This window comes from Typopeltis vanoorti, chromosome 22, assembly GCF_054136105.1.
Source record: "Typopeltis vanoorti isolate ZY-2024b chromosome 22, IOZ_Tvanoo_1.0, whole genome shotgun sequence".
In the NCBI taxonomy this organism is placed as follows: Eukaryota; Metazoa; Arthropoda; class Arachnida; order Uropygi; family Thelyphonidae; genus Typopeltis; species Typopeltis vanoorti.
Genome location: NC_143570.1, coordinates 56472486 through 56486371, shown reverse-complemented (window position 1 = coordinate 56486371; position 13886 = coordinate 56472486). Strand labels below are relative to the sequence as shown.

At 36.5% G+C, this 13886-nt stretch overlaps 1 protein-coding gene across 1 annotated transcript in view; it reads left to right on the top strand.

Annotated features, from left to right (window-relative positions):
* Vps50 (vacuolar protein sorting 50) overlaps positions 1-13886 on the top strand; it is a 664618-nt gene that overhangs the window by 116773 nt on the left and 533959 nt on the right. The window contains exon 5 of the mRNA XM_090411754.1: positions 12685-12809. Coding sequence (XP_090267880.1) covers positions 12685-12809 — 125 coding nt within the window. The remainder of the gene's footprint in view (positions 1-12684; positions 12810-13886) is intronic.

Here is a 13886-nt window from a genome sequence, read left to right as displayed (position 1 = left end):
TTAAATTGCTTAGATGAATGCTATACATTGTTTCTTATGTGCATGTTTTCTCCCTTCCTTCTTACTTCACTGAGTCCAATGATATCCCATGTAATTTGCTTTATTTCTTCTTCCAATTCTAGAAGGTTTGCTTCTTCTCTCATTGTTCTTATGCTGTATGTGCATATGTACATGTCTCTGTTTTTATTATTTTCTGATGTTTTGGGAAGTGTTTTTGGAGACTGTAACCCATTTTTCACTTGTGGCCCTCTGCCTAAACCAAAAACGCAGGCCTTGTTAGTCCAGGTAACATCCGAGCTGGCATTGGTCTTTTTGGTGTCTGTGGTCATTTATGGAGGGTTTTTTAGCCTTAAAACACCACATTGGCTAGACACGTTGGTTCTTCTTGGCCACCTCTAACATGAGGTACTGATGCCATTTATAGCTGCTCCTCTGGAGTGCAGTGTCTGCAAGCTTCGGGCAGCTTACTCTCACCTTGTCACAGTATCGTCATTGGTTTTTTTTTGCTGTTTGTAGACTTAGCAGTGCCACCCACTAACTCACCCCCCCCCCCCCATTGATACTGCCGCTGTTTTTTTGGGACTGCCTATTGGATATTCGCAACTAGCCTCCAAATTTGGCGGCATTTCCCCTAACTGCCACCTGGAGTTTTGCCTGGTAGCAGTCAACTCTGCCCCAAGATGACTGTATAAGTGGTTAAAACCTTCATTATGTTTATGAATATATTCATTATTTACTGAACCTGTGTTGTTATTCTTTCCCTGAAAAATTTAACATTTAATAAAATCCAAGATTTTTCATGCCTATCAGAAATGCACATCAGTTTAACAATTTAGTTTGATTGGATTGATCTCTTTCTCTGATAATAAACAGTATGATGAATCATCTTCCAGATCTCTACATACACAAGCAAAATTGCTTATTGAAAGTGTTTCAAATATGATATCAAAAATTCTAAGCTAATTGAATGTTTTATCAATGAAACCATCAAGAAGGTTATTTTCAACAGACATCTGACTTTATTTAGGCTTTTAATCTGTAAATCCTCAACATTTAAATTAATTCCTTCCTCTGAATAGTAAAAGCCCTACCAACATTTCTGTCATTTGGAACATCCCAAAATGTCAGGATATGTCCCTCTCTAGGGACTTCATAACTCTTGGCTATATAGGTTGGCTTTCTCCAACAAAGCTCACTTACACACACAAAATCCTTGTTTATTTCACTCCTATTAAGAAAAAGTTATAATCTTCCTTTCAAGAACCACTCCAAATTGTTCTTTTTTCCTCTTCTTCTTCTTCTTCTTCTTCCAGTTATGGATTTTAGGCCAAGTGACCCTGGTTTCATGCTATTTCTCCTTTTTTTTAACCTATTTTTTTATGACTTCCATTTCACAGTTATCTTATTTGCTTTCAAGAGTTTTTATTTAGTTCATTTTTATTTATTATTATATTTATTTCTTCTCTTTAGTTTGTCTCTCATTGGTTTCATTCATTGTTTGTTTTTTTCTCTGTTTTATTTTGTTTATTTAATCACTTTGTTGCCCCTTCGACAACAGAAGCATTCTTTGGACTTGTTCCATTTCATGAAAGATTTTAGTGGATTCAACAAAAGGAATGTCTGTTATGCAGACATTCTGTTGAGAGTTTTTCCACTTGGTTATATTATAAATTAAAGATGCCAAGAAATTATATTCTTGGTTTAATCCTTTATCAAAGTGTAAGCAAACAAAGTAACTTCATGACTGGACAACTCATATATAGAGACTAATGACTTCACTTGCCTTACTATCCCACAATGCAAAGCACAGTATCCTCAGAGACATGTATAATGGCTATGCATTATGGGAAGGGCCACTATCCAGACTGGTTTCGACCTTTATTTTATCACTTTAATCCTTTATCAAAGAATATAATTTCTTGGCATCTTTAATTTATATTATAATCAAGTGGAAAAAATTTCAACATCTATCTCTAATTTGGAGTATTTTAGTAATAAGGCCTGACACCTTTTGGCTACTTGAATATGGAAATATCACTTCTGCATTACTTCAACCATAGTATCACTTCCAGGCCCACTGATGAGGCCTCAATAAAGGTCCCATCAGTGGGTACTGGTCAAAAGTGACCCTTCCCATAATGCATAGCATTATACATGTCTCTAAGGATATGTGTTTTGCATTATGGAATACGAAGGCAAGTGAGGTGAAGTCCTTAGCCTCTATATAGGATTTGCCAGTTGTGAAGTTACTCTGTGTGGAAACTTTGCTTGCTTACCCTTGAATAAAGGATTAAACCAAGAATATAATTTCTCAGCATCTTTAATTTATAATGCAGACATTCTGTTTGTTGCATCCACTGCAAACCTAAGTTGATTTTTTCATCAGTTTATTTTTTAATAGATGTAAATAAGAGTACTTCCTCTTCAGCTTGTCCCACTTAAGTAGGGTTGCTGTTCTCAGTGAGTCTCATCCACATCCTCCTGTTTTGGGCTGTAACCACATCCAAGTTCTTCATCCTCAAGTCCTCCTCCACCAGCTCCCTCCATCTCTTGTTTGGCTGCCTGCGCTTCCTCCTCCCCTGCACATCTGTCTGCATGACCTTTCTTTGCACACACTCATCCTCCCTCCTCATCACATGACCAAACCATCTCAACCTTGCCTGTATCTTCGCTCATAAGTTCGTAACTTTCACCATTCCCCTTACATAGTCATTTCTCAGACAATCCTTTCTGGTCACACCATACACATCCAGCTAAGCATTCTCATCTCCACTACCTCCAGCCTGCTGATGTTTAATCTGTGAACTGGTCTCACTACTGTCCTGTAAATTTTGCCTATTAGATTGATCGGCACCCTCTTATCGATTAACACTCCAGCCATTTCTCTCCAGTTCCTCAGTCCCACTTGTATCCTGCGTCCCACTTCCTTCTCAGCCTCTTTCACTGTTGAACCTAAGTATCTGAAGTCCCTAACCTTCCTGATGACATTTCCTTCCAGCTCCAGATCTGTCTCTTGGCTGCCATCCACTTTGCAACACATGTACTCTTCCTTACTTCTGCTCAGTCTCATACCTTTCTCTTCCAGTACTTTCCTCCACCTTTCCAGTTTAACTGCCAGTTCTCTTGATTTTGCACACAGCACGACGTCATCCGCATACAACATTGTCCAAGGCGCATCTTCTCTCACCTCCTCTGTCACCACTTTCATCACAATGTTAAACAAGAATGGACTTAATGCTGACCCTTGATGCAAGCCAACTGTCACTTGAGAACTTTCTGTTTTTCCCAGGCAGGTTCGAACTCTTGTCCTCACGTTTCTGTACATCTCCTGCACCAATCTGACATATTTCTCCGGTACCTTCTTCTCCCTCAGACACCTCCAGACTTCTTTCCTTGGCACTCTGTCGTGCTCTTTCTCCAGATCAATAAACACTAGATGTAGCTCCCATTGTTTCTCTCGAAACTTTTCCCATCTGCCATAACCCAGAGATAGCGTCGGCGATCACCCAGCCATGAAGCCAAACTGCTCATTTGTAATCTCCACCTCCTCCCTCAATCTTCCATCAAGAATCCTTTCTAGGATTTTCATTGTGTAGGACATCAGCTTTATTCCTCTGTAATTCGTACAGTCTTGTGCATTTAACCCTTGTAGATGGGGACAAGAGTACTTTCCCTCCACTCATTTGGGTATATTTTCCTGTTGGCAAACTTTTATGAACAGGTCCCACAGCAGGTCAATTCCCCTCTTCTACTAGTGCCTTCCATTCCTCCACTGGGATCCTGTCAGGGCCCACCAATTTTCCATTCTTCATCCTCTTTGTGGCTTCCTTCACTTCCACTCTACTGATGTTCTGCACCATCCCCTCATAAGGCTGCCCATCTTCTCCGTGAGTCCTCGCATTTTCCTCATTCAAAAGCCCTTCAAAGTATATTCTCCACTCCATCTGTTTCTTATAATCACATCCTTCCTTAATACTCTTCCTCCAGAGTCTTTGATCTGCCTCACATGTAAGATGTCCTTTGATGCCTAATTTCTACATTTTGCTAATCGATAAATTTTTCTCTGTCCTTCCTTTGTTTCTAATTGATCATAAAGATATTGATATGCCATGGCCTGGGCAACAACTCTCTTGGCTTCCCCTCCTTTCACTCTCTCTCCTCTTCCACTCTTGACTTGTCCCACTTCTGCTTTGCCTTCTTCTTAGCTCTCACTGCTTCTTGTACATTATTATTCCACCACCAACCCTTCCTCTGCTCTATAATCTTTCCAGAGGTTCCACCAAGCACCCCAATTGCACAGCTCAGAATTGCTTTTGAATTATGTCTCCACCAATCTTGTACACTTTCTAGTGTCCATCTGAAATCCTCTCTAACACCTAAAACAGTCCTCTCTAACCCTAAAACAGTCCTCACACTCTCATCTTTTAAGCTAAACCACTTAATTGTCCTCATCCCATGGCTTCCAAAGGTTCTTATCTTCAACCCTATTTTAAGGTCGGTGTTGCTGTTCCACTTGATTTATTGGGATTACCTTACAATTTGTTACTCCCTTAAGATGTTTTCTTCTAGTCAAAATGTAGTCAATCTGTGAACTGTTGTTACCACTTCTAAATGTTATCAAATGTTCTTCCCTCTTGCAGAAAAACAAGTTCACAATTGCCAGATCATATGCTACCGTAAAGTTCACAAACGAAATTAAGAGTACTCTGTTTAAAAATACAACTAGTGAGGATGCCATTAAATTGCTATGCTAATTTCTGTCAATGGTCTCTTTGTATTAGCAGTTATTTGACATAGTAAATTGTTGTGAATATCAAATAAGACAAGCCTTTAAAATGCATATGATGTATGGATTAATTTCAGTTTCAATGAAGCTGAAAAAAAAAACATTAAACATGAACATCTCATGCACTAAATGAACTTTATTAATTAAAATTAATCATCTTCATCAAATTCCTGATAAGTACTCTCAAGAAATGTATAGGATATTATTATAGTACTGCATGAATAAATTACATCATTACTAACTTCCTATCAACAATTTTCCTTAAAATTAATCTGTTATATGTCCTGGCTGTTATATTATCAGATCTTGTGTTTTTGTCTTCCAAAGCATTTTTAACTGTATCAATTAACATGACTTACAGTCTTCCTCTTGCATCTTTTTCCTGCCAGCCTGGTAAAGAATACTTGTTTTGCTCAACTTCCATCTCCCGTTCTGTTTAAGTGACCTTACCACCTGAGATTAACTCTGCTAACATATTTCTGAATGCTAATATGATACTGCAATTGATGCCATCTGTTCATTCTCCTAGTCTTTCTCAGAATATTCATATCTATAGTCTCCAGTCTGATCAAATGTTGTATTTCTAACCCAGCTCTCAGATCCATAAGTTAAAATTGGTTTGAACACTGTCTTGTATATAACTAGTTTAGTGTTTTGTCTAATTTCTATCTTATTCCATATTAATTTAGTCAGCTGACTTCATACCACCTTTGCTAATTCTGTTATGTGTTTACATATTTAATCTACCATTTTTCACTAACAGGATGCTTAAAATTTAACCTGAAATGGTGTACTTTTTTATATAGTTGATGTTTTGGTGTTTCTTTCTATTTTCATTTTCTTTATCTTCTTATTGCCGATTTTCATACATTATTTATTACTTTTGTTATTCAGTTTAGTTAGGAATTCCTGCTGATTTCTACTAGATTTGTTTAGGAGTGGAACATCTGCTCTCATTAGAGCTGAGTTTGAATATCACCAATTTTGATATCATGAATACTGCCACTTTCCTTCATACTGTGATTCATGTAGATGATGAATGACAGAGGAGATAATATGCACCCTTGATTTCACACCTGATTAACATCAAACCATCTTATTGTATCTTCCATTCTAATAACTTATAACTGAAATGCAGACAGTATATTACTTGATATAATATACCATTTACACCATATAACTGTAATGTTTTGAACACCCAGAAGAAGACCAAGGTTAGGTAGATTGATTCAGTTTGAAATGCTTTAGAGGAATGAAATGTTAGCTATGATAATATTAGAGTGCTGACAAGAAATAGAACTACTTTGGAGAAAAATTGCTGATAGGAGATTAGTAATAATGTAAACTTAATTGTGTAGTGCTGTCATAGTAGTCTGGACACCCCTTGAGGGTGCATATCAGGAAATTAATGATGAATATTCAACACAAATTAAGAATATTCAGTGTTTTAGATAAACATATTATTGTACACTAGTGAAACACGATAGTTAAAAAAAAAAAAGGAAAGAATAACATCAACAGAAATGAAATTTTTGAAAACAGCATCATCATCAAATTTCTAACATGTACCTCAGGTGGGGGTGTACAGAATATTATGATAGTACTACATGAAAAAGTTAAATCATTACTAACTTCCTATTGATACCTCCTCCAAATTAATCTGTTATCTGCCAAGATTCTAATACTTGATAATATTGGAGTCTTGATAATATCATATTTCTGTCTTTTATGGCACTTTTCACTGTGCCAATCCACCTATTGTTTTGATAACCTTTCCTCTCCATTCTGTTTAAGGGGCCTTATCATCTGAGATTAGCTTTGCTAACACATTCCTGAATGCTAAGAATGTCAAGTTCTTTTTTAATATCCTCATTTTTAATGCAATACCGTCATTGATGCCATGTGTTCAACACCTCTTATCTTTCTCAGAACTGTCATATCTGTGATCATATCTTTGACCAGATATTTTATTTCTAATCCAGTTCTCAGATCCATAAGTTAAAATTGGTTTGAACACTGTTTTATATACAACTACTTTAATATTTTGTCTAATTTCTCTCTTATTCCATATAAATTTATTCTGTTGACTTCTTACCATACCTGCTTTGCTAATTCTGTTGGCAATTCCCGTATTTAATTTGCTATCTTCATTAAAAATTCTACTTAACCACCTTGAACTGTTTTACATTTTCTGTAGGTTCTCCATTCAGAGTGCAGTTGATGTTTTCAACATTTCTGCCTGTGTTCATTATCTTTGTCTTTTTATTGATTTTTACACCAAATTTATTACAGCAGTTATTCAATGAATCAAGTCAAGGAATCCTGCAGAATGTACTGGGTTTATTTTACATTACCATATAAAAGAGCTGAGATTAAAATTTCCAATTTTGATATCGGATTTAATACCACTTTCCTTCATAAAGTGATCCATATACATGATGAATAACAGTGGAGGTAATTTGCACCCTTGTCTCTTACAATTTAACATCAAACCATCTTCCTGTAGCTCTTTGAGATTTGAACTCATATAGAGAGTATTGCTTGATATAATGTACCGCTTTTACTATATAACTGTAGCATATTAAACAGCCTTTCTCTTGGCTCATTTTGATATATCTTTTTCAGGTAAACAAAACTTATACATATCCTTGTTATATTCCCATGATTTTTCCACTACATTGCTTGGAAAGAAGTCGATGGAAACCAATTGTGAGGAACAAATAGCCATGGCACCCACTTTAATAGGATGTAGGACTTCCTGCTGCCTTGACTGCACAACTCTACAGAGCATCCTTTCCACAAGTGTGCAATACCAATCAGTGGTAATTTCGGAAATTATTCCTGTTGGCATGTAACGAGGACCTGGACTTTGAGGCAGACGTTCCTTGACCTCACCCAAGGCTCTAGTTTACCCCAAAGATGCTCATTAGAGTTGACTACTCTCTACAGAGCCCTGGTCTCAAGTGTGGTGACATTCATGTCCACAAACCATGCAGTTACAGCAGCAGTGTTATAACATAGTGCTTTGTCTTGCTGAAAGAGACAATGGTCATTTCCGTAGAAACTGCACAAAGTATGAAGCATTGCATTGTCCAGAATGTTCAGATACCTATTGGAGTTCATTGTTTGTGGCACCACAGAGGTCTGAGGCCAAACTAGAAAAACAGGATCATACCATCACATTGCCACCTCCAAATTTCATAGTTGGGGTTACACATTCTCCTAAGAGATGTTCACTGGGCATCTACCACATCTATTCATCTGTTTGGTACAGGATGTAGAGTGATTCATTGCTCCTTAACACAGCTTTCCAAGCTTCCATATCCAACTGTACATGCTCTTTGCACCACTGAAGACAACACTGCATGTTGTTTCAGGTAATGTGGGGCTTATATATTGTTGTCCTACCATGGAAACCCATGTTCTTAGCTTTGGTTCTGAATGCTTTTGTGGAGATTCACATTCCAGTTGATGCCCAGAACTCCACATTCAACATATCAGGAGACGAATGGCAGTTTTTACATATTACCCTTTGTAACACCTTACAGTCATATTCGGTGAGTGTGGTTGGTTGCCCACTGCAGGTATCATTTGACTCCCTGCACTTTGATCTCAGTATCGTTGATTGTTGACTGGAGATGGCTGAATTTGACAACAGTTTTCCAAACAGATAGGCCGGCAACATGGCATCCTATCACGACTACTCTTTCAAACTCCATCGTTTCCCTTCTTGCAGCCATTTCACCCAGACACAGTAGCAGTGACTTGGGAGCATCATATTCCTCCTGTTTATGTCGGCTACAAACACTTGACTTTACACAGCATGATGCACCTTGCTCATGGAGATCTCCATTGGCTTCTTTCCAAGCATTGTATTCGCCATAAAGAGAAAATGTTCTTGACCTCTGTTTGGCTTAAACTGAGCTTGTTCTTCTCCAGGCTTCTCCTCCACATTTTTTCTTTGCCATTTCTCAAGTATACCTGCATAAATCTTACTAGGAATAGTCTGTAGGGAAATTTCTCTGTAATTCTCAACATTTAGTTTTAATTCCCATTTTTACAGTTGGGTTCAAAGATAGTTCCACTTTATTCATCTGGAATTCATCCATCTGACAAATCCTTCTGAATTATGCAATGTAGCCATCTGTTGTAAAACTTCATATATTTCTTGTGGAAAGGCTTAGACGTTGGTTATGCATTTTCACTATATAATTTAAGGAAATTACAACGTGCTAGGATATACATTAAAATAAATTTTAATATATTTCAATATTTCAGCAACGTCACGTTGCCATTTTCAAGAACTTAAGTACAAGACACGTGCATGCAGGCACAACAAAACAGTAAGTGAGGAAGAAGTAGGAAGCTATTATTTCTCCTAAAGTCCTGATTGTGCCCTCTAGCGGGCAATGTTGGTATTCTTGGGCGATTGGGCTGAAGGTCTTCTGATGTAGGTGTCCCAAATTTGAGGAAGTCTCATGCAGCCAAATTTGTTGAGGTTTGGATCGTTTCTTAGGGCTGAAGCTGATTCCATGAAAAGCCTTTGATATCTGTATTTGCTACGGTGTATTATCCTGGCTTTCTTCCACCGTATTCTATGGCAAGTATCCAGCGCATGGTCAGCAAGACCAGAGTGGCTGTATTGGTGAAAACGGATGTAGTCCTTGTGTTCTGAAATTCTGATATTTGCCGTCCTGCCTGTTTGGCCAAAGTAGGACAGCTTACAGCTGCAAGGGACCTGGTATACACCAGGTATGTCTAGGCGGGGAGGTTGGTCTTTAGTAGAGCAGATAAGGGATGCCAATTTTTTATATGGTCTGTAACAAGAAGTTATGTTTTTTTAAGATTTTTGTGATTTATTCCGAGGTGCCTCGGATGTAGGGTATGGTGATGGATTTAGAGTAATCCTTGTTGTGAGGGGGGGGGGGGGGGGTTGTGGTTTACTGGTTTCAATATTTTTTGGAATTCTTTGGGGGGGGGTAGCCATTGGCTGAGAAAGTGTCGAGAATGTGGTTTAGTTCTGTGGTTAGGGCATTGTCATTCGAGCAGATAAGTTTTCGTATTTATAACCGTGCCAGCCAAGCCTTACTCAGAGAACAAATTGCTGCCACTCGCTGTTTCCTGAGTGAAGCTAACTCAGCTATACAGGCACTCGAAGATGACCTTTCAAGCACCTTAAGCCACGAAATTTGGTCGATTTTATATGACATCTCATGCACTGCAGCAGAGAAAGAATTTAAAAAAGGACACAATCTCGAAACCGCAACTTCCTACTGAAATGGTAGTTAAACTGTCGTCAGTTAGTGTAAAACCTGAAGCGCTCGACGCCCTCGCACGTGGCCACAACTTCGCCATTGCGCCCAGAAGAATACCTGCTGAGGATATCATGATACGAATTGAATACGGGATTCGACACCTTCCAAGCCATGTCACCAACGATATTAGACTGGATGTAGCTTGTGTTCTGACCAAAGCTAAACCACCTAAAACCAACATGCCCAGTAAAGAAATTAAATCTCTATTAGAATTAAAGAAAAATAAGAAAATAATAATCACCAAAGCTGACAAAGGTTGGTCTTTGCCACCTTCCCAATATTATTTTCTATGTTGTTACCAAAGTCTTTGCTCAACTTTCTTTTACTTAGCTAGTTTTACACAGTGCTTCGCTTTCTCACATTTTTCACTTGTTCTATAAGAGAACAAGGTTTTCTATAAGAGACTCCCTTCCCAGGAACTTTCAATATGTTTCTTCTTTTTCTTCATTGCTTCTTTACCTTCCTGAGTCTGTCCTGGACTTCTGATTTTTGTCTATTTGCAGATAACTTCAACACATGATTCTCTGTCTGAATCAGTCAATGTTTTCTTCAGGGTTTGTCACTGAATTTCCATGATTTGGTTCTTGTTTTCTATTTTCATTTTTTCTTGAATAATGTTTGTATCTTTGAGTGTAATTTGGAGTATAATATCATCTGCATAAAGCAAAGAGTTGAGATTAATATTTCCATTTCTGATATCAGGTTTAATACCATTTTAAATTAAAAATACCAAGAAATTCTTCTTCTTCCTTTACATATTAGGCTTAGTGGCCTGTTATGATACAACACCAGAAATCCCACAAAATAGGTCAGTCAATTGTTATTCCTGGAGTGTCCTATATCTGTAGATGTGTGTGTGTGTGTTCATGGGGCCAGTTGCCTATTCTAGGATGAGGTGGGAACAGAGTTTCCAGGTGAAAAAGAAACACCCTACCTCCATATGAGACTGGCTAACTCACCTTTTGTTGAAAGAGACCAGATAAAGGTTCCTCACGTCACTGACAGGAATCGAACCCAGGTCTTACCAAGAAATTACATTAGTTTAATTCTTTATCAAGTGTAAGCAATTGATATGAAGTCATTAGCCCCTATATACAAGTAGTCCACTGTTGAAGATACTTCACGTGAAAACGTTGTTTGCTTACATTTTGATAAAGGGTTAAATCAAGAAATAATTTCTTGGCATCTTTAATTTTAGTATAACCAAGTGAAAAAACTTTTAACATCATCTATATGGATCAACATAATGTGATCCATATAGATGAAGTTCACCTGTGAGCTTCGCAAAACTTTTGAACACACTCTTCTTTTCAATTCAAAATTTAGTTTTATCCTGTTCAAAAGTAAATGATGATCACTTGAACTTTCAAATCCTTTCTATATCCTTGTGTCCAGAACTAATGGGATAGCTTTGCCAACAACAATAACATAGTCAGTGAGACTTCTCTTATTTTTTTGCATCATCTTCTCTCCATGTGAATTTGTGCACATTTTTATGTTGGAACATGGTGTTAGTAATAAGTAATAACTAGTCCATGTCCTGAACAGAATTCCAGCAGGTACTTATGGGTATTATTAACTTTGCTTTTTTTCTCTAAATTTTCACAAAACTATTCTATGGTTAGTAATCTTATCATACTTTGCTGTTTAGATTCTCAACAAGGACCAACTTTTCCTTTTTCATCGTGTCAGTTGATTTCTGTAATGCCTCGCAAAATTGCTCTGCTTCTTCCTTAGTAAGGTCTTCTGTGGGACCATAGGCACAAGTAAGGCTCATTGTCCACTTCCCTGTTCTGATATTTGGACACATTACTACTTGATACTGCCTGCCATTCAAGAATATGAGAATAATCTAAATATGAGAATAATCAGTGTTGAATACTATAACTACCCTTCTTTTCCCTGATCTTTATTGTCTGAATATAACATCTTGTATTTGTTGCTTAGAAAGATTTCATCTTGTTTTATCTTCTTTGTTTTGGAAACACCTGTTATGTCAATCTGGTACTTAACCAATTCTTCTGTTCATTCCATTTCTTTTCCATTGATGCTTCTTATGTTGATCATGCCTGTCATGAACTCTGCTGATCTTGAGTTAGGATTTGTTCCAGTAGTTGACTTTTTGCTGTTCACCATGGTTCCCTGACAAAAATAATAAGGGATCCTTGTTTAAACTGGGCTATCATTTTTCATTATAGTTTAAGCCAGTAACAATATAATTTGGTCAGCTAAATCCCAAATTGTGAGCCCTTCTTTGTTTATTCAGTATCCAGATAAATACCTAACTGGGTGCACCACAAAAAAAGGTGAGGATTGGACATTAGATCAAAAGTCCTAGTTAGTTCTCCACATTCCTTAAATGACTATGCAGAGGTCTCTTTCCAGTTATTCGGCTTTGACCCTTAAGCACTTTATTAATTATATTTAATAAAAGTTAAAGATAATTAAATATATAGATAAGTAAATTAAATAGATCAAGTAAATAATGAATAATTAAAAATAAAATCAGTGATTTCATTAAAGTTATATTATGATGTTATTCAGCTGCTGACTAAAACAGTAATAATGCATTAAAAATTGTAGGTTTCAAAAAAAGTATCAGATTTAATTCTTCAGAATCAGTTGGCTTATACCCAAGAACTTCAGAGAGTCACGGAATTACAGAAAAACTTAGAGCAAGCAAGCATTATTTGTATTGAAGGTAGGAGGTAAGTTATTCTGATATTAGTATTGTTTAAATAATTTTATTTTAAATTCCTGTTTATAGTGCTTTAAGAATTTAACGTTTTAAATGTTTTAAATGGGAGCTTTGTTGTTTTGGATGTGAAATAAATTTGGTTTAATGAACTCATGGTCCGAGTTTTATTATCATTACTGGCTTCACTGAAGCCAGTAATGATAATATATAGTTATATATATATAGAAGTATTTTTCAAAAGCCAGTATAACACTTTTAACATGGATTTATATAATTCTTCTTGCTCATCCATCAGATGATGGGTTCAGTCCCCTATAAACAAATCTTTGACATCTGGTTCTATCTATGCCCATTTCTGTCATCTATCTCTGAAGCTTGATAATTGTGACCTTTCCTTCAAAGACTTGCCAAGTTCTTTTTGGTCTTCCTCCTATGATTCCATTCAAGATTATATTTGGTAATCTTTGAAAGGATATTCTGTGGAGGTGTCCAAACTATCTTAATTGCTGTTTAAAAATTATAGTTGCAACATCTTCTCTATAGTTTTTAATAATTTGTGTTGGACTTGCTTATTTGTTTTGTGTTCTGAAAAGTAAGTCTTGTTTATTTTTCTTAAGAATTTTTATTTTGAATGCTCTGATTTTCTGTATTTCTTTCTGATTGAGTGTCCATGCATTGCTCTAGGTATAATAATGGTTTTATTGAGTTTTAGTTTGAAATGCTGTGATTTTCCATATTTTCTTTAATTTATCCTTTGTTAAGTCTCTATTTTACTGTTTATGTGTTTTGAAGGTTGTGAGTAACGAAACTGTCAGTATGTAAATTGCTTTACTTGTTCAAGTATATATGATTTTCTAAATTTATTGAAATTTTTTCTCATCTCTTCCTATTTTCATTGTTTTAGTTATGCTTAGATTGATTTTCATTCCAAAAGTTTTATGCTCTTCGTTTAACCATGCGGAAGTCATGGTCAAAAAAATTGCAGGAAGCTCGCGTGTATCTGACAGATACATTCATTACTAGTATGTGCTAAAATGCAATAAAACTTTAAAAAAAAACAACACTGCGAATATGAAACATGATGGTT